The following is a 19,511-nucleotide window of genomic DNA, read 5'->3' on the forward strand; positions in this document are numbered from 1 at the left end:
AAGTTGTCCTTGGAAAGAGACAAAGAGCATGCAAATCCCGATCAAATGATTCTCATACACAAAAATGAGGCAATTGCTAACACAATCCAAATAAGACTTCATAAGACCATTAAATCTTTGTCTGTACCCTTTACACGTCTATATATGGTCACTGTTTCGTATGAGCCTTCACCATTCTCTTCTATCCTGGGCATCTTGTAATCTTAATCCTTTTTCCTGCATGTCATTTGCTACTTTATCTTTTCTATTTGAACTTTGGCCTTCCCCTCCTCCTTCCCTCATCCGCCTTCATGTCCATGACCCTTCGGCACATGTGATTTTCTTCTCTCCGCATGACACGCCCAAACCACTGTAAGACTTTGCTGAATTGTTTTCAACACTTCTACTTTCACTGCCCCCCTAATAAAATAATATCAGATCCTGTCTCTTCTCCCAACTCCACACATCTATGTCAACACGCTCATTTCTGCCACTTCTAACTTCTTTCCCGAGTCGTCTTTATTGGCCAAGTTTCAGCTTCATACACTAAAGCTGGTCTAACTACACTTTCATAAAAGTCCTTTTACATTGGCACTAATCCTCTAATCACATATCCCCAATGATCTTCTCCATTTCATCCAAGCACACTGAATCCATGCCTCCATTATCCATCTGACAGGACCCAATGTACTTGAATGTCTTAACATGCTTGATGATGATGATGTCCAAACCCATTTTAACAGACCCTGTTTTCCTTCTCCTCCCAACCACAGTTATTCTGTCTTTAGCCTACTTATCCTTAAACTTTGATCTTCAAGCGCTTGTCTCCACCTCTCTAGATTTTTTTCCACCCCTTCTCTAATCAGGTAAAAACCTGACATCTGGAGGTGCGAAGCACACATTACACCTCGCAGATGACTTAAATTGAAGATGTGATGGATGTGCAGCATCATTTTGTTCTCAGATGCTGTTCTCGTTTTACCAGAGGCATTAATGTATGGGAAGAAAAGATATCAGGAAATTTCTTAATTGTAAGAAGTAATGTCAATATCCCAAGCTTCCGGAGATGAAAGCAATATGAACAAAGGGGAGGATTATAAAAATAATATGCTAAGTAGAAGGGTAACATGAACTTTTCATCTACAGCTGAAATTGAATATTTGATTAAATTACTTGTTACTGATTTCCATAAACTAGTTTTCAGAAATGTCTAGATACCAAACTTACCCATCATCCAGCTCTTTTCCCTTGGTTTGAAGCTGTGACTGAAGTGTTGCAACTTCAGCTTTGAGGGTTGATAGGCAGGACTGCAAGCTGCTCAATGGTGCTTCAGATCGAACTGGCCTAACAGATCTCTCCATAAGCTCTGTCAAGGCAGTTAGATCAAGGGGTGAAGGAGAAGGTATGACACCAACTTCGGACTGGATAGCCACTCGTGCTTCTTCTTCAGCTTCATAATTCTATTAAAACAAGTCATAAATTAGTGGAAATAAGGAATCTTAAATATTGTAAAGGGCTTTCAATAACAAGTATTTAGTTCAGTATTACTGCCTCAACAAATCCCATTCTTTAATACCTACATTTCCTTATTCTACCATAACCCGTGAATTTTATCTTCAACACAATCATGAAAATAATAATTTCAAAAAATAATTCATACTTTTCCTAGCTATACAAACCCAAGTCCTTTAAATAGGGAACACGTTCTCAGCAGAGCTGGAACAGCCATTGAATTCATTAATGAGGTAGTAAACTATCATTACCTGCGATTAATTAGTTCATGAAAACGGCCACATATGGCAAATTCATACTTATGAAATGAAGTCGACATATAAGAATACAGGTAGTCGTTGACGTACAACCTACGCGATTTAAAACTGTCCCCTTTTACAACCCCTTTTTTCACTGCGAAGACATCACAAGTCTGTCAGAAATTGTACACTAATATGTACGCGATTTAAAACTGTCCCTTTTTACAACCCCTTTTTTCACTGCGAAGACATCACAAGTCTGTCTGAAATAGTACACTAATATGTACGTGGATTTCCTTTAGAAATAATATATTTCATTTTATCAAATTAAATTAATTTCTCTTTAGTAAGTTACGATTTTCTTTGATAATATACTGTACAGTATCCATTTTAAATAAAAATATTAGGAAAAGTTTTAATATCAGTTGAGAGCATATCATATGTTTAATGCTGTAATATTTCTGACGGAAAACGAGCGTACAAATTATTTCCTTTCGATAGGTTACCGATTAACATTAGTATTCCCATTATCGAAATATTGAATAACGATTAATTATTTCATGGGTCTGTATCAGTTGCTATGAGCATTACTAGGTGCAAATTTGACTATAACTAGAATAGAATCTCATATTTTACACTAGTTTTATTTAATTTGTTACATCTCTGATAGTAGATCAATATTTATCTAATGAAATTATACTACTGTAATAGGACAAATATTTTCTTACAAAATAATATATTTTCTTTTACATTACAAAGCTCTAGGTGATAGGAGGATAGCTGTGAGAGGCAAAAGTGTGTGCTAGAAATAGGAATGAATAGTGAGCAATTGTGATGCAGTTCTGATAAGCCTGGCTTCTTCCTCCTGTTGCCTTGGTGTCCCTGAGGTAGCAGTGTTAGGGGATTCAGCATATGAAGCTTCATTTGTGGTGGATAACAGGGAAGGGTGGGCTATGGCAGCCTTTCAGTACCAACCAAACTTAGCTGAATTCCTTGTCAGGCTGGGAGGAGCTAAGAGAAGGAAAGACTCCTTTTGTTGGCTACCCCCCAAAATTGGGGGAAGAGCCTTGGTAGGTAGATAGATAGATAGATATATAGATGGATAGACATTATAAAAATGAAATATTTTTACAAGGCAAGTTAATATTTTCTTTTATTTATGGCAAGAAAAACAGCGATGGGTTTTACATATTTCGCGAGTCATTCATTGTAAAGTTCACATCATAGGTCAAGCGTAAGCGTCGTTTTGTTCTTTTGTGCCGCCTGGTTTTTTAACTGTTTTCGTGTTTTTTGTTCTTTTGTGCTGCTTGGTTTTTTAACTGTTTTCGTGTTGTTTTGTTCTTTTGTGCCGCTTGGTTTTTTAACTGTTTTCGTGTTGTTTTGTTCTTTTGTGCCGCTTGGTTTTTTCACTGTTTTCGTGAAGTTTCATCATGACCGAGGCTCTCCTTGCTCCTGCACCAATGTTAAGTACCATAGATTGTTTTGAGACTTTTTTAATACCAGGCTAATGTTATCTTAATTCATTTTAGTGTTTTAGTGCGTCCGGCTTTTGCCTTCCACGGCGTTGGCAGCCATTGTTATTGTTTACGTTTTTACGTCTCTTTTAACTTGTTATGCCCGTTTGGTACTTTTGTCATCTTAGGTTCATTATCTTTTAAATACTCCTGGCCTCGTGCCATATATTTTGTTTTATTTTGAACCATATTTATTGTCTTGGTACTTTTTATCGCTTAAGAGTCCATATTCTAGTCGAACGAAGAATAGCGTTCGGGGCTTTATTATAGTAGAGTTATTTCCGCTTGGCGTTATCATAATTTCGCCATTTTTCACTCTGTTCGTTCTCGTTTCGCTATTCTTCGTTCCTCTCTATTTTATTGTTTTGTTGATCATGGACTATTATGTGCATTTTATTTAAGGTTCATTTTAGTTTTCGTTATAGTAACCACGAGAGAGAGAGGCTGGAGTTCCCGTTTTCTGTTCATACGGTCACGTGTCTCCCTCTCTCTCTCTCATATATTTTAGTTATACCTAGTACGAGAGCTGGAGTTCCCGTTTTCTGTTCATACAATCACGGGTTCTCCCTCTCTCTCTCTCTTCCCCTTGCGGGAATTACGCATTAATTTTATTATTTACATGTTTATCTTGTGGTTACTTTTTGTTTTTTAAATAGGCTAGTATTTTAAATAGGTCCTGTCGTGTGCGAGTCTATTGTATTGGTTATTTGGATGGCCCAGAGCCATCATTAGTTCCCTTAGTTCCATCCTCTCCCCGCTACGGCCTTGGGAGCTGGGTCTGAACCCCTATCCAACTCCGCCATGAGTTCCGTACCATGAGCTGGGAACACGTACCTTTCTGTTATTCTGGTGCACTCCTTCGGCAGGGTTTCATCCCCTCGGTGGTTCCTTGCACTTTGACTCCGGCTTCGGCTCTCCCCACATGATTTATTCATTCAGTTTCTGTGTCTCCGGTCCCAGGACCCTCCACTACTCTCGACATCCCTATGAGATCAAGACCTCAACCTTCCAAAAAAGGAAAGTCCGCTAAAGCCAAGGCTTCGTCGGTGGGCAGTTCCTCGGAACTCCCATTGACAGAGATGATAAAGGAGATAATGAGGACTCAGATGCAACAACAATCTGGGGTAATAACGGAGCTGAAGGATATGGTGGCCAATCTACTCCGTGCGGGGAATCAGGTGGCGCCTCCAGTAGCCCCAGACTCCTCTAAGTTGCCTCCTTTCGAGAAGAACAACCCATGAAGGTTCACTCACCATGCACCCTACATAGATGGTGCATTAACCCTAGAGGGATTAGGGACCCGCCCTCTAGATGATCTTGAATTTTACCCTCCGGGGCTTCAGTTCCCCTTCAATGGTTTCGTCCGGCTGAAGGAACATGCTCTTGTTAGGATGGATAAAGTCCCTAAAGAGACTGTCATCTTTCCTAAGGAGCAAGCCCAAACTGTCTGGGCTAGGACTCTTGCCGACTGGGGTTGCGTCGACTCCAAACTGACCCCCCATAAAGGTTCGTATACAATTTTTACCACACCTCAATCCGTCCCGTCTCCTCTTACTGATAAAGTGGCCGAGTTGACCATCCAATCGGCCAAGGAGGGCTCCCCTGTGCCTGTCCTCAAGGAGACGGACCCCACCTCGATGCTTCTTCCGGGCGCCTCCGCCCTTTGGAAGGATGCCTCTGCTAGCTTTTCGGTGGGAAAGTTCGACCCGGACTGCGCCTCATCTCTCTTCTCTGAGAAGCTCCCCAAGTTACCGGATCACCTTCTCAAGGCAGAGTTCGACGCTAGAAACAGACTAGCAAGGTCTCTTCACTCCATGATCTCGGCAGAGATGTTAGCCTCCCTATACCCGGATGAAAGACTATTCCGGGTGTTTGCTAAGAACAACCTCCAAACGTTCCAGTTCGACCTGCACGTTTTCTGGACATCCTGGATAAACTGCAGGAAGCATGTTCTGGCAGAAGCTTCCATTAGACATGAGCCAAATAGACTCATAGCCTCCTCCTGTTGGGGCAAGACTCTGTTTCCACAGGAGGAAGTAGACAAAGTCTTACAAGATGCTGCAAGGGCTAACCAGAACTTACAAGTGAGATGGGGTCTTTCGACCAAAAGGAAGGTAGATTCAGGGAAGCAGTCTTTCTTCAAAAAGAAATAACGCTTCACCCCGTACAAGACCAGCCGTGGACAGTTCCATCAAGGCCCTCACTCGTCAACTCCTTCTACCTCTAAGACGGCTTCTCCGCATACAGCTCCTCCACCGCAGGTGGTCTACCTTCCTGCTCCCCAAGGTACCCATCCTACCCCCATGGCTCCTTGGATACCCTTCCCGGCCTTCAATCCAGCTTACGAAACCTCTAGTACCTTTCGAGGATACTCTAGAGGCGGCAACAGGGGTAGAGGTCAGTTTCGCCACCGCGGCGGGCCAAGAGCCAGGGGTCCTCGTGGAGGACATGGATCTAAATTCAACCCCCTCTCAATGAAGGGAATCAGGTAGGAGGGAGACTATACCACTTCCGGGACCAATGGACCTTCAGTCCTTGGGCCCACAGCATAGTATCAAAAGGCCTAGGTTGGAAATGGCCACAAGGATCTCCAACTCCAGCAGTGATCTTCTTCCAGAGACCGACTCCAATCTTGGAGGAATACACCAAAGAATTACTCAAGAAGAAGGCCATAAAGAGAGTACAGTCACTGAAATTTCAAGGGCGCCTGTTCACAGTCCCCAAGAAGAATTCGTTGGCGCTGAGAGTAGTCTTGGACTTGTCAAAACTGAATTCTTACATTCTTTGCGACAAGTTCTGTATGCTGACTGTCTTGCAGGTGCGGACCTTACTTCCCTGTGGGGCCATCACCACCTCTATCGATCTTACAGACGCCTATTATCACGTCCCAGTAGCACGAAACTTCTCCCCTTACCTCGGATTCCGCCTAGGCAAGAAGGCCTTCGCGTTCAAGGTCATGCCCTTCGGCCTCAGCATAGCCCCCAAGATATTTAGAAAACTGGGGGAGACAGTGCTCTAACAACTCAGGAACCAAGGGATCAAAGTAGTTGCCTATCTGGATGATTGGCTAATCTGGGCACAGTCGATCCCGGAATGCAACAAAGCTACAGCCAAAGTGATTCAATTCCTCAACAAGCTGGGTTTCAAGGTCAACTTATAAAAGTCTCGCCTGCAACCGGCAAGCCATTTCGAATGGTTAGGCATCCAATGGGACCTCTCAAGTCACAGGCTCTCTCTTCCTTCCAAGAAGGTCAGAGAGATAGCATCCAAGACAAAGAACTTTCTCAAACACAAACAGGTGTCCAGAAGAGCATTGGAAAGAATCCTCGGCTTACTTCAATTTGCATCAGTGACAGACCTCTTATTGAAAGCCAAACTCAAAGACATCAACCGAGTTTGGAGAAAGAGAGCTACAATACATTTACGAGACAAGATTTCATCGATCCCCTCAGTCCTGAAAAAGAGACTCCGGCCAGGGTCCAAACCGGAGAACCTTTCCAAATCGGTTCCTCTGCAATTCCCTCCTCCACAAGTGACGATTCATACAGACGCGTCTCTGAGTGGTTGGGGGGGATATTACAACCAACAAATGTTTCAAGGCTCCTGGTCCCCCGCCAAGAGACACTTCCACATCAATGTACTAGAAGCCATGGCAGTATTCCTGACCCTGAAGCGGCTATCCCCTCCACGGTCCACTCATATCAGGATAGTCTCAGACAGCACAGCAGTGGTGCACTGCATGAACAGAAGGGGATCGAAATCTCCCAACCTCAATCAAGTCCTGGTCACGATTTTCACCTTGGCAGTAGAAAAGAACTGGTTCCTGTCGGCAACTCACCAGACAGGAGTCCAGAACGTGATAGCGGACTCACTATCCAGGACGAAACCACTGGAGTCAGAATGGTCTCTGGACATGAATTCTTTCCGGTGGATTTCCAGGCTGGTTCCCGGTCTCCAGGTGGATCTATTCGCGACACAACTGAACCACAAACTTCCTTGTTATGTGACCCCAAACCTGGACCCTCAGGCATATGCTATGGATGCTCTAACCCTGGATTGGAACCATTGGAAGAAGATTTACCTATTCTCTCCGGTGAATCTTCTGATGAAAGTCTTGCACAAACTACGCTCCTTCCAAGGGGCAGTAGCTTTAGTAGCACTGCACTGGCCAAAGAGCAGTTGGTTTCCTCTCCTCCTCGAGTTGAAACTCCGCCCCTTCCGGATCCCATTCCCCAAGCTGACCCAATTAGTCCAAACTCAGACTGTGTCAGATTCCTCAAGGATAGCCAAAACCCTAACTTTGTGGATTTCATGAAGTTTGCAGCCCACAGTGACGCAAACATTGACCCGGAAAATGTCCTCTTCATAGAATCAGACAAAAGGGACTCTACAATTAGACAATACGATTCGGCTGTTAAAAAATTAGCAGATTTCCTAAAGAATTCAGAACATTCTAGCACTATAACCACGATTAAGTCGGCTCTGAAGAAGATCTTCCTCGTGGGTTTCAATATTGACCTGGTAGATTCCTATTTTTCATCTATTCCGAAGGCATGCACTAGGCTCAGACCTTCGGTTCGCCCACAAAAGGTCTCTTGGTCTCTGAACGACATACTAAAGCTAGCTTCAGACACGGATAACGAATCCTGCTCCTACATCACTCTTCTTAGGAAGACCTTATTCCTAACGGCCTTGGCCTCAGGTGCTAGAATCTCAGAATTACCAGCTCTCACACGTAATCCTGAAAATATAGATTTCCTCCCATCAGGTGAAGTTCTACTTTCTCCAGACAGAGCTTTCCTAGCTAAAAACGAGGACCCGCAAAATAGGTGGTCCCCTTGGAAGATTATCCCTCTTCTCCAAGATACTTCTCTGTGTCCAGTCACTACACTCAGGGCATTTTTAGCTAGAACCGCCACCCGCTCGTCTGGCCCCTTGTTTCTCAGAGAACAGGGAGGCACTATTTCCATTCAAGGCATCAGGCAACAAATCCTTTACTTTATTAAGCAAGCTAACCCGGAATCATTTCCCCATGCTCATGATATCCGGTCGGTAGCAACCTCCATCAATTACTTTCAGAACATGGATTTTGGAAATCTATGGTTTTCAAACGCCACTATTTGAAGAACCTACAGGCCCTTAAATTCCCCACAGTTGCAGATGGGAGTCTTATCTCCCCCCAATAATCTCTTTGCTCTTCCTTTACATCCATCTCTCTCCTTCTTCCTCCTACCTGCCACTCTCGCCATGTCGCCGCTCTCCTGGGTGGTTCGTTTAGCCCTAGAATTATGTTACCAATGCTTCATTACCCTGGTTATTACCTTTTAGTATGTTTAACCTTACCTTGTGTTATATCATGTTACCATTCTTTAGCCATGTAAGGATTGATTTTGTGTTGCGTTTTGATTCTCGGGATGATTCCCTGCATTTCCTCTTATTGTTACTCCATATTTTTGGATTCCTGTTTGGCTAATGTGTTATATTTTATATTTTACTTACCTTAATATAGTATTTTGTTTTTGGTAGATGGTGTTTGACTATATCCTTATTATTTGATAGTGTTTATTGGGCTTGGAAGGCATTCTCTGGTACATTTTCACAGGGCGTCACAGGTCGACCCAGAAAAGGGATTTTGACAAAGGAAAAATCTATTTCTGGGAAGATACCTGTGACGCCCGGTGAAACCCTTCCCTTACGTTGCCCCACCCTTTCCTTTCCAAGCCATAGTTCTTGCAGAAGGATGTAGTACAGATGTCGCTAGCGTCGGTAGAGTGGCTCAGGTAAGGTAGCTAGGGCCTCTGTTACAGCCCTTCCCTTTGATGAAGGAATTATCTAAATGGAAGACAGCCTGTGAATAGTGGTTTTCACACGCCCCTGCTTTATACACAACGCCCACTGGGTGCTCGCACGAGGGTAGTAACCTCTGCATTCCATACTTTAACTTTCTCTGGTATATTTGGAAGTATTTATATCAGAAAAGTATAAGGAAGGACCCTTTTCACCGGGCGTCACAGGTATCTCCCCAGAAATAGATTTTTCTTTTGTCAAAATCCCTTGATTACAGTACCTACTGTAAATTCAAGAAAGAAGTAATTTACGTCAGGTGACGTCATAATTCCGGCAAATGTTTGTAACCTGTGAGAGTATCAGCACGAAGAGCGTTTTACAAAATGTCATTGAAAACATCCCTAAAACGTCCACCAAGAGGAAATTGTCTATCTTCTCCTCAGCCAGCCAAGAAAGAAGGAAGGCAATTGATCTGTACAGCAAACTGATGGTGATTAAATAATATGGAAGAAAGAAAGCAAATGTTATCACAAGCAAGATGAAGCTATCACACTCCAATGTCGACTACAGTATTCTCAACGGCAAAGAGAGGATTCGAGAAGCTGTGAAAAGTTCGGTAATCATTAGTTGAACAATCCGTATGAAGTGATGAACTGGGCCTATCCATCAAATAGAAATATTATTGTACTTATGGATAGAAGACCAAACGCAAAGGAGGACACTAATGCGCCTTTTTACTAAAATGGCAAAGGCTAAAAGTCTATTCGAGATATTGAGCAAAAAAGGCAGAGAAGAATACAATAAAGATTTTGTGGCAAGTATTGGCTGATTCAAGAGATTAAAAAAAAAATTTTCAAGTGCATAATGTGCGAATGACAGAAGCAGAGAGTGAAGATAAGGCAGATGTGTGCAAGTTTGTTGACAATCTTGACGAATGATGAAGGAAGAAGGTTATCTGGTAAAGCAGATATCTAATGTGGGTGAAACAGGTTTATTTTTTAAACAAATGCCAGAACGCACTTATATCCACTAAGAAACAAAAGCCATGGCTGGATTTAAAGCTTATACTTCTGCTTAGTGAAAACATGGCAGAAACATCTAAAGCCTCTTCTTACTTATTACTGCAAAAATCTGCAAATCTGTTCAAGACTGTTAGCAACCACACTTTGCCAGTGTTTTACCACCCAAACCATAAGGCATGGTTAATAAAGGCACTATTCAAAGAGTAGTTTATTAATTGTTTGATTCCTCAAGTATGTCAGAATTATTCAGATAATGGATTTCCTTTAAAGGTTTTGTTGCTACCGGATAATGCGCCTGGACACCCGCTTTACCTAAACGATATCAATCCCAATGTGAGTTTTTCTTTTTGCCTCCCAAACACAACTCCATTGTAATTCAACCCATGCTCTAAGGCTCAATTGCTGTAATCAAGGCAAATTACCTCCTAACAACATTCTTCAAAGCCTTGGATGCTATAGATGACAACTAAGACTAGGTAACTTATGTAAAAAGTATATTCTTAAATGTATAAAAAATACTGATATCACCAGGGAGATGCGACAGAAAAATGTATGAACGGCATGTGGAAACACTGTTTAAAACGTTATGTTAATGAATTTCCTTGATTTTAAGGTGGAAAAAGAACTATGTGATACAAGACCAAATGTGAAATTGGCAAAAGACCTTTCCTTAGTGTGTGTGTGAAATGGAAAATGTTAAGGAGTTGCTTGAAGTGGAATTGGGAGAACTTACAAATGAAGAATTGACAGAATTGGAAGAGGAAAGGAGGGATGGAAAGAATGAAGAGGAAAAGCCACAACAGATATTTACCACTGAGGGTTTGTCGGAATGTTTATCACAACAAACTCCTTGCAAAATTTGAAGCGATAGACCCCAAACATCTTAAGATTTGGAAGGATTGAATGGATGGTACTCTACATTTTTCCTCCCTATCGTTTAATATACAAGGTGAAGAATCAATCTGCTCGGATGAAATTAACAATGTTTATGAAAACAGTATTCCCAGCAACCCCAGGCACTCCCCCACCTGATGATATTGATGGCCCACAGCCACGCACTAGTGATGTCAGCAATTAAATCATCAATTTATTCAAAGGCTTTATTGTAATAAAAAAAAGAAAAAGAAAAAAAAAAGGGTCATGTTTTAACACTTGTACTTTATATATATATTATTCTATATGTAATGTAGTATTTTATACCTAATAATTGATTGATTTAAAGTTTTCAGGCATCCTGACATCTGAGGTCATTGATGCCGGTAACATTTAATTTATGTATACAAAAATAAAAAATAAAATAAAATAAAAAATATAAGTATTCAATTAAAATCATAAAAGTTGAATGTCATAAAAGTTAAATATTTTTCAGAAGACCTGCTTCTGAAATAAATCTAAAAAGGCCACTTGCATGGTAGGACACATCATTTCCAAGAACCTTGGCAAGGATGAACCTGCCACCCTCACCTCGAGCCTCAAACAAATATCTATTCCTTAAGTTGTTATAATTGGGGCATTCGGTCAACAAATGCCTTACTGTTAGAGGTACTAAACAGTCGTCACAATACGGTTGGTGTTGGCCCTTCAGCAGAAACTCGTGTGTCAACCGAGTGTGACCAATACGGAGACGACAAAGAGACATCTCCCATTTTCGGGGCATCATATTATACCTCCAAGGAGATAGGTCATTTGTTATCGCTCGCATTTTATTGCCATCTTGACTATCCCATTGCTGTTGCCATTTACTGCAAACCAATTTCTTGATGTCAGGTAAGAAATCATTACAGGGAATGGGATACCTTCTTGGCAGCAACTCGGATGCAGCCTCCTTAGCCAGTGAATCTGCCTTCTCATTCCCGGACACACCTACATGTGCTGGAACCCAACAAAATTGAACTGTTATACCTCTCCGTCCAATAATGAAAAGCCATTCTAAAATCTTTAAAACTAAGGGTTATTAGAATTAAAAACTTCCATAGCTTGAAGGACACTCCTTGCATCAATAAAAATTGTAAAATTACCCTCCTTCTCCGACGCTATTTTCTCAATAGCGGTTAATATGCCATACCGTTCGGCAGTAAATATGGAAGCGGTCAGAGGAAGTGCACCTCTACAATTAAAACCATTACTATGTACTCCAAATCCAACGCCAGCATCAGATTTGGAGCCATCAGTATAGATAAAAGTTGATCCTCTATGTTCTTTAACATGTTCATTAAAAAGAGACCTGGCTTCTAGGTCTGACATATTCTTCTTATCTCCAATAAAATATTTACAAAAAGATATCTCTGGTAACTTCCATGGAGGCGTTGATGATACCTTGAATGGAAGTACCTTATTTCTAATTATATCCAGACTATTTAATAATCGTTTCACCCGAAAGCGATAAGGTTGAGGAGATTTTGGGTGCAACTCAAAGTATGATGCGTGTCTTACAAGGCTTGCATTCTGAAAGGCTAGAGAGCTAGGGAGTCTTTGTAATCTAAACCAATACCGAAGAATGGAAGACATTCGGTAAAGGTCTAGAGGTAACTCTCCAGCATCAACAAGGAGACTTGGGATAGGCGAGGTTTATACCTAATAAACCAACTGAAATGTAGTAAGAGCAATGGTTGACATAGACCAGATAAATAAAAGAGATAAGGAACAGAATGATGTGAACCGAGATCTTATGAAGGGGATAAAAATGTACAAAAATTATGTTAGAACAAATACAGTAAAGATTTTTATCTAAAAATAAACTGTTGTACACAGAACACAATCATGTCTAAAGAAATATGAAGATTTTATAATGAGCAAAAAATTAAACTGCAGTATGAAGCTTTAAAAGTGAATGGTTTTTTAAAATCAAACTAAACACACACACACAAAAACACACCCAACCCACACTAGTTAACAACAGGGGGGCAAGCGCAGATGAGTGGCCCGGTCCCTCAACCTATAGAAAGCGATTCACTTTTGACCTTTGGCTCAGGAATGAGTTGGGTGGTTATGTGGGAAGTTAACTTGAAAGGTTTCAGGTTTGTATTGCTTGGAACAATACAAATTACCTGCACTTTTAAAATTTATTTTCTCCATTAAAAGCAGGAGACTCACCGATTGGTGGGTGTGAAGTACCTCTAAAACTGATGAATCTCCATATTCACGTATGGGAGTAAAGGAGAGGACTCCAGCAACTTCCTGTCTATCTATCATAGGGATGTACAGACTGATAGGGCTTGGCCTGTCCAAGATGATTGGTACATGGTCAAAGGAGGGATCCCTTGCCCTGAAGGGAACAACAGTCCAGAATAATAAATATACTTAGCATATGATGATCAATGGGTTGGTATATATTTCACCATCCTCCCCATAATTTAGGAAGGATGGGGGAGATACTTCTCTAACTAAAGCATCCCTCGTAACACAGTTGGCACAAAGGTTTGCTGTTTGGCGTGTTAGGAAGATCACGTCTTCCCACCCGACAGCATGGGACCTTTACTGTTCCAGAGGTTCCAGGTTGATAACCCTGTTAAATTAGTGAAGTCAACACTGCACCTGACCACTGGACAAGCCAAAAGACACCTTGGAGGGAAACCATAGCAGAGTATCCCAAGGCCACTTACTCAAAAGAAGGAGGATTTACTTTGTCACAGTGCAGAACGACGTGTCAACCCTAAGAGGTAATGACGCAGAAAGCTCAGGTGCATAAAACCTCTGTCTTGAGAGTAGAGGAGGGATTGCCACAAAGGCAGAGCCAATGTAGCCTTCCCCAGACCATTGTATTCAAGAGCACAGTGACACTCACAAAGTAACACTGACCCAGGATTGTCCTCCAACGTCAGCACCAGTTCAAGGTTTGCTGTCTTCGGGGCAGATAAACTCTACTACAGTACTCTCATACCCAGCCGGGGTAAATTGTGTGGCAGGTTAATCCGGAGATTTGTTCCCCAACCACGCATACGATCACTCTGCCCCTAGGACAGAACCAGCAATGTAATCAGGGTGTGAAGTAGTCCCAGGAAAGCTGACAACAGTGGGTGAAGAATCCATAGCACTGATCATGGCAGAGATGGAAGGAGTAGCTCCCATTCTGTTCTCTCCTGGTTTAAAAGATTAAGTCGCTCATGAATGGTAGAGGCAAGGGACAGTGACATTGCCCTTGCAATTAGGACAATGCCCTAGAAACTTACCATATATTATATGATCAGCACCCAAGCCTCCTCTCCACCCAAGCTGGGACCAGGGAGGGCCAGGCAGTGGCTACTGATGACTCAGCAGATAGACCTATAGGCTCACTCAAACTCCTCAACCTTAGCTCACAAGGATGGTAAAATTGCAGACACTAATGGCACTAACAAATCTGAGCGGGACTCGAACCCTCGATTGGCAAACACCAGGCAGAGACGTTACCAATCAGGCCACAGCAACCGGGGCAGAAGGACAGCCAACCAGGAGGCATGGGAAAAAGGTTTCTCCACCCGCCACCAGCTGTAAACTCGTCACCATTCCCCTCGCTCTCATTGATTATCTCCCTACTAGGATGCCAGTTACCGGAAAACGATCCGGATCTCTTATTGGTCAGCATCTATCCCATCATGCATCTACATATTGGCGTTTCTCGATCATTTTGTTTTGGCAATGCTACTGTTCAGATTGAATTTGTGTTGGTGATTTCGCTTTCATGCTTTTACTTAAAGAACTGTGTCATGTTGCGTTATTAAACTTATCTTATTAGCCGTAAATACCAAGAAAGTTACTGATGTGCAGGGAAAGAAGAGGAGGATGCTTTCTATGGAGACAAAGCAGGAGATAATCACAAGTACAAGGCTGGAATGCAGTAAAGTGTGGTCGCTAAGGAATATGGCTGAAACGCGTCTACGATAGGAACCATACAGGATATCCTCAATGCAGCAACTCCTAAGGGAGTGACTTTTCTCCAGCAAGAACCCACAGCCATGATGAGACTGCTTCTCCCTTGGATTAAGGACAAGAAAATCGCTGGAGACACGATTATTGAGACAATAATCTACCTCATTAACGAAGTCAATGGCCCTTCCAACTCTGCAGAAGATATTTTTCATATTTTGAAGGACTGAAGATTTGTATATGCGTAAGAAAAATTATTTGGAATGTGAAACTTCAAAAAAAATTTATACAGTATACCTTAAAATCCTTTTTATTAAATCTAGGAAGAAGTCAAAGCATAGAAAATGAGAAAGTTTTAATAATTAGCTTGGCAATAAGATACTTACCTTTAGTTGAGCCAAGGCAGACTGTAAAGCCATCCGTAACTCGGTTGCCTGTGTCTGATAACCGATTCTCTCTTTCTGAACTTGACCCAACTGAGTTGAAAGAGTTACAACCTCTTGCCTAGAGCAACTGATGCTCTCCTCCAACTGGATTATCTTTGCCTGATGACCCGATTCAAGGTTCAGTATCCTTTCCTTTGAAAGAGTTAACTCTTTCTTTGAAGCTTCTAATTCACCCTCTAAAACCTGAAATTTTTTTTTTAATTAGGTCATACAACATACGAATTCCCTACATAATACTGTTATATCCTTACTTGATTTAAAGATAAAAATTTTAGTAAAATATTTTTTAAAAAATTATCAAATAACCATCATGTATCTCAATTATTTATTCAGTTATATACATTTACAAAATGACAGGAATAGGATAAGAACACGAGAGAGAGAGAGAGAGAGAGAGAGAGAGAGAGAGAGAGAGAGAGAGAGAGAGAGAGAGAGAGAGAGAGAGAGAGAGAGAGAGAGTACTAATAAGGGAAAAAAAATTATGATCATGATAATGAAAAAAAAAGAGAGAGAGAGAGAGAGAGAGAGAGAGAGAGAGAGAGAGAGAGAGAGAGAGAGAGAGAGAGAGAGAGAGAGAGAGAGAGAGAGAGACACTTAGGCAAGGGATAATTAAACGTCCACGTAATAAAAGGATAAGTCATTACATAATAACAACAAACACATTATCACAGGAATTCACTTTACATTTTAGAATGAAAAATAATTCAAGAACGCGATCAATCGGAAACTCATGACTAATTTACAAACAAATTGTTGAAATATTGCTAAAGAAAATTATTGTATTTCTAAGGTACTGTAATCACCTAGTTCTTTGATTACCAGTAGATAACTGAATTATTGCAAAAGGTTAGATAGGTAACAGGAGGACTTCCTAATCAACACAAATCAATTGAACACATAGTATAAATATATCAAAATAAAAAGCATAAATTAATATTAATAAAACTGATGCAGGATATAAAATAAATAGTATATGATGGCATGAGCAGGAGATATCAGCAATTAATGCTTTGTTTGCCTTATTAATTGTTAATGTCAATGTCAGTAGAGGTGGTCTACTTGGTAGGATACATAGTTAAAGACACTGAAAGATCAAAGTTATAACAACAAAACCATTAGAAATAATAAAATTGTCAACATACCTTGATATGATTTTCTAAGGTGCTACTTTTGGCTATGCTCTCCTTCACTTGATTTTGAAAGACTTCCTTTTCTGATACGATTTTCAACTGTTGTGCTTTTAATTCTTGCATATCAGCTGTAACTTGTTTATACTTCTCCTCCACCCGATTCAAGTTCTCACTTAATTTGGACCGATCGACCTTCAATTCTTTCAATGCTCGGTTAATTTCAGTATTTTCTTCAACTTTGCTTTTCATATCCAGCATAACTTTGGCAAGTCTTCCCTCTACATCTTTACACTGAAATACAGTACATACAAACTAATTAGAATACATAAGAAAAAGCAATGTTAAACAAGTCTACAATACCTCTTTCAACAAAATGAAATTTACCAAGTACATACATGAACTCAGTAATTAGGATTTACATTTTTACATAAAAATCTTGTTTCAGTGTACACAAAATAGGCCCTCAAATTAAAAGGATTTTGGAGAATTAAGTAGCAATGTCATGGTGGTGTCAAGTATGATGGATGGATTAATGTATAGAATTTGGGCCACTAATCCCAACAATGAGGCCAGAGAAGACATTCAGCCGAGCTGTAATGGGGGAACACCCTAGTTATACAATAAAATTGTGAATATAAGATGGAAGAAAGTAAGACCTGACACAAAGCAGAATAAAAATGGGATGCAGTTAGGAACTGAATTAACATTGCAAAGACCCCTTAATAATACAGTGCATTGAGTGAGGTGCACTGATAAACCCCTATGGGCCATGACCATAGAAGCAAGATATTTAAAGTCTGTAGTCTCAAACCTGTCAATTGTTAAGCTACTACACTCTTACTGGCTATATGATCCTTAATTTGATACCAGAATAGAGGCATTATGATAAAACACTCCATATGTCCCAGAATTAATAATTCAACATACAACAGAGAACCAAAAAAATTTATTTTTCACTTAAAGCCTACTTTATAATATTACAGAGATGCAGACAATTTAGTGAGGAAGTCATGATTGGATATTCTAAGATGCAGAAATAACCCAAGAAATGTGAACCAGACTTCCTGATGTGACAATATATTTCCTATCCTGTACCGTCAAAATGATAAAAATTTCCTCGTCAGCTCTTCCCGTACCTAGGTTACAAATAAGAATGAGTTTAAAATATTTTAAAATTCGAACTCATACAATTTGTTTCAGCTTCTGGACAACTATCTGTCGAGTTATTATTATTATTATTACTAGCTAGCACTACAATCCTGGAAGGAAAATCAGAATACTACAAGACCAAAGACTCAAACAGAAAGAGCAACCCAGTGTGAAAAGGGGAAAAGTAAATATGATCTTTCAAAGTAGTCAAGCTTTAAATTTTAAGCTTCTAAGCTCATACTTTTTGGAAAGCTATTGTAATTTCTTTGCCAGTCCCCAAGTTTCATCTGCATAGAGAATTACAAGCCCTATCAGCCTTTGATCTCTGAGATTAAAGGGACATTCTTAATTACCAGTAGTCTGTCAATCTTTCCATTTATTCCATGATGTTACCATTCTCTTCTTAATGCTCCTTCACTGTTCAGTCTCTCCAAGGCAACAGAAATGTTCTAGCTCTTCCAATACATGCCTATCCATTTAATTTCTTCTTCTTCATCATCATCATCATCATATTCACCACCTCCTCCTACACCTATTGAAGCAAAGGGCCTCTGTTAGATTTTCCCAGTCATCTTTATCTTGAGCTTTTAATTAAACACTTTTCCAATCATCATCTCCTATTTTGCACTTCATAGTCCTCACCCATGTAGGCCTGGGTCTTCTAACTCTTCTGGTGCCTTGTGGAGCACAGCTGAACGTTTGGTGAACTAATCTCTCTTGGGAGGTGTGAAGAGCATGCCCAAACCATCTCCATGTACCCCTCATCATGATCTCATCCACTTACAACACACTAGTAATCTCTCATAGTTTCATTTCTAATCCTGTCCTGCCATTTAACTCCCAAAATCCTTCAGAGAGCTTTGTTCTCAAATCTATTAAATCATACCATGAGTCATGCCCATATAGTAACACTGATCTCACTAAAGTGATGTATAATCTTATTTTATAAGTAATTTCAGGCAATTTGATTTACAAAGTTTACTTAACTCAGCCATTGTCTGATTTGGATTTTTCAATCTTTCACTAAACTCTAATTCTAAAGACCTTGTATTAGAGATGATAGTTCCTTAATACTCATGATTCTACCTCATTAATCTTTTCTCTTTCCAATGATAATTCATCTTCCATTGCATGCTCCATTCTCATCATCTATGTCTTTCTTCTATTTATCTTGGGTCCAACTTCGTGTGATATTTCAAGCACTCTGCTAAGCAAGCATTGCAAATCCTGGGGTGTTCTGCTAACAAGGACAGCATCATCAGCATACTCTAGGTCTGCTAATTTCCTATCACCAATCCAGTTCAACCTTCTCCACCATCTCCGACTGTTCTACACATTACAAAATCCATGAGGAGGATAAACAAAATAGGTGACAACTCATTCCCTTGGAGCATTACACTGTTCACTGGAAATTCATTTGATAAGACTCCATTAACATTAACTTTGCCCTTGCTATGATCATGAACAGGCTTAATCAAAATCACATATTTAAGAGGAATTCCATAATAATGCAAGATTCTACAAAAAATTGGCCAGTGCACACTATCACGAGGCCTTTTCATAGTCCACAAATGCCATCAAAAGTGGATTTCTATATTCTACGCATTGCTGTACAGCACGTCTCAAAAGGAAAATTTGGTCAGTACAACTTCTAACTTTTCGAAATCCTGCTTGTTCATCTTTCAGCTTTTCATCAATCTTTCTCTCCAGGTCTCTTTAGAAAAAGCTTACTATTTATTTTCATAACTGACGTAAGTGTTATGTCTTTTTAATATTGCAATTACTGTTTTTTTGCCATTTTCACCAACACTCCTAACTCCAATTCATCAGGTTTTGCCTCTTCATGCCACATTCTACAATCATCTGGTTTTGCCTCTTCATGCCATTT

At 40.4% G+C, this 19,511-nt stretch overlaps 1 protein-coding gene across 2 annotated transcripts in view; it reads right to left on the bottom strand.

Annotated features, from left to right (window-relative positions):
- Positions 1-19,511, bottom strand: part of LOC137652403 (golgin subfamily A member 3-like) — a 71,308-nt gene that overhangs the window by 7,410 nt on the left and 44,387 nt on the right. Inside the window, exons 4-6 of one of the 2 annotated variants that reach the window (XM_068385796.1) lie at positions 16,487-16,765; positions 15,285-15,527; positions 1,207-1,439 (exon numbers count right to left, since the gene is read on the bottom strand). In XM_068385796.1, the coding sequence (XP_068241897.1) occupies positions 1,207-1,439; positions 15,285-15,527; positions 16,487-16,765 (755 nt within the window). Of the gene's footprint in view, positions 1-1,202; positions 1,440-15,284; positions 15,528-16,486; positions 16,766-19,511 lie in introns of those variants that run through there. The other variant, XM_068385797.1, reaches the window with a different exon arrangement.

The sequence above is a fragment of the Palaemon carinicauda genome, chromosome 13, assembly GCF_036898095.1.
Source record: "Palaemon carinicauda isolate YSFRI2023 chromosome 13, ASM3689809v2, whole genome shotgun sequence".
NCBI lineage: Eukaryota > Metazoa > Arthropoda > Malacostraca > Decapoda > Palaemonidae > Palaemon > Palaemon carinicauda.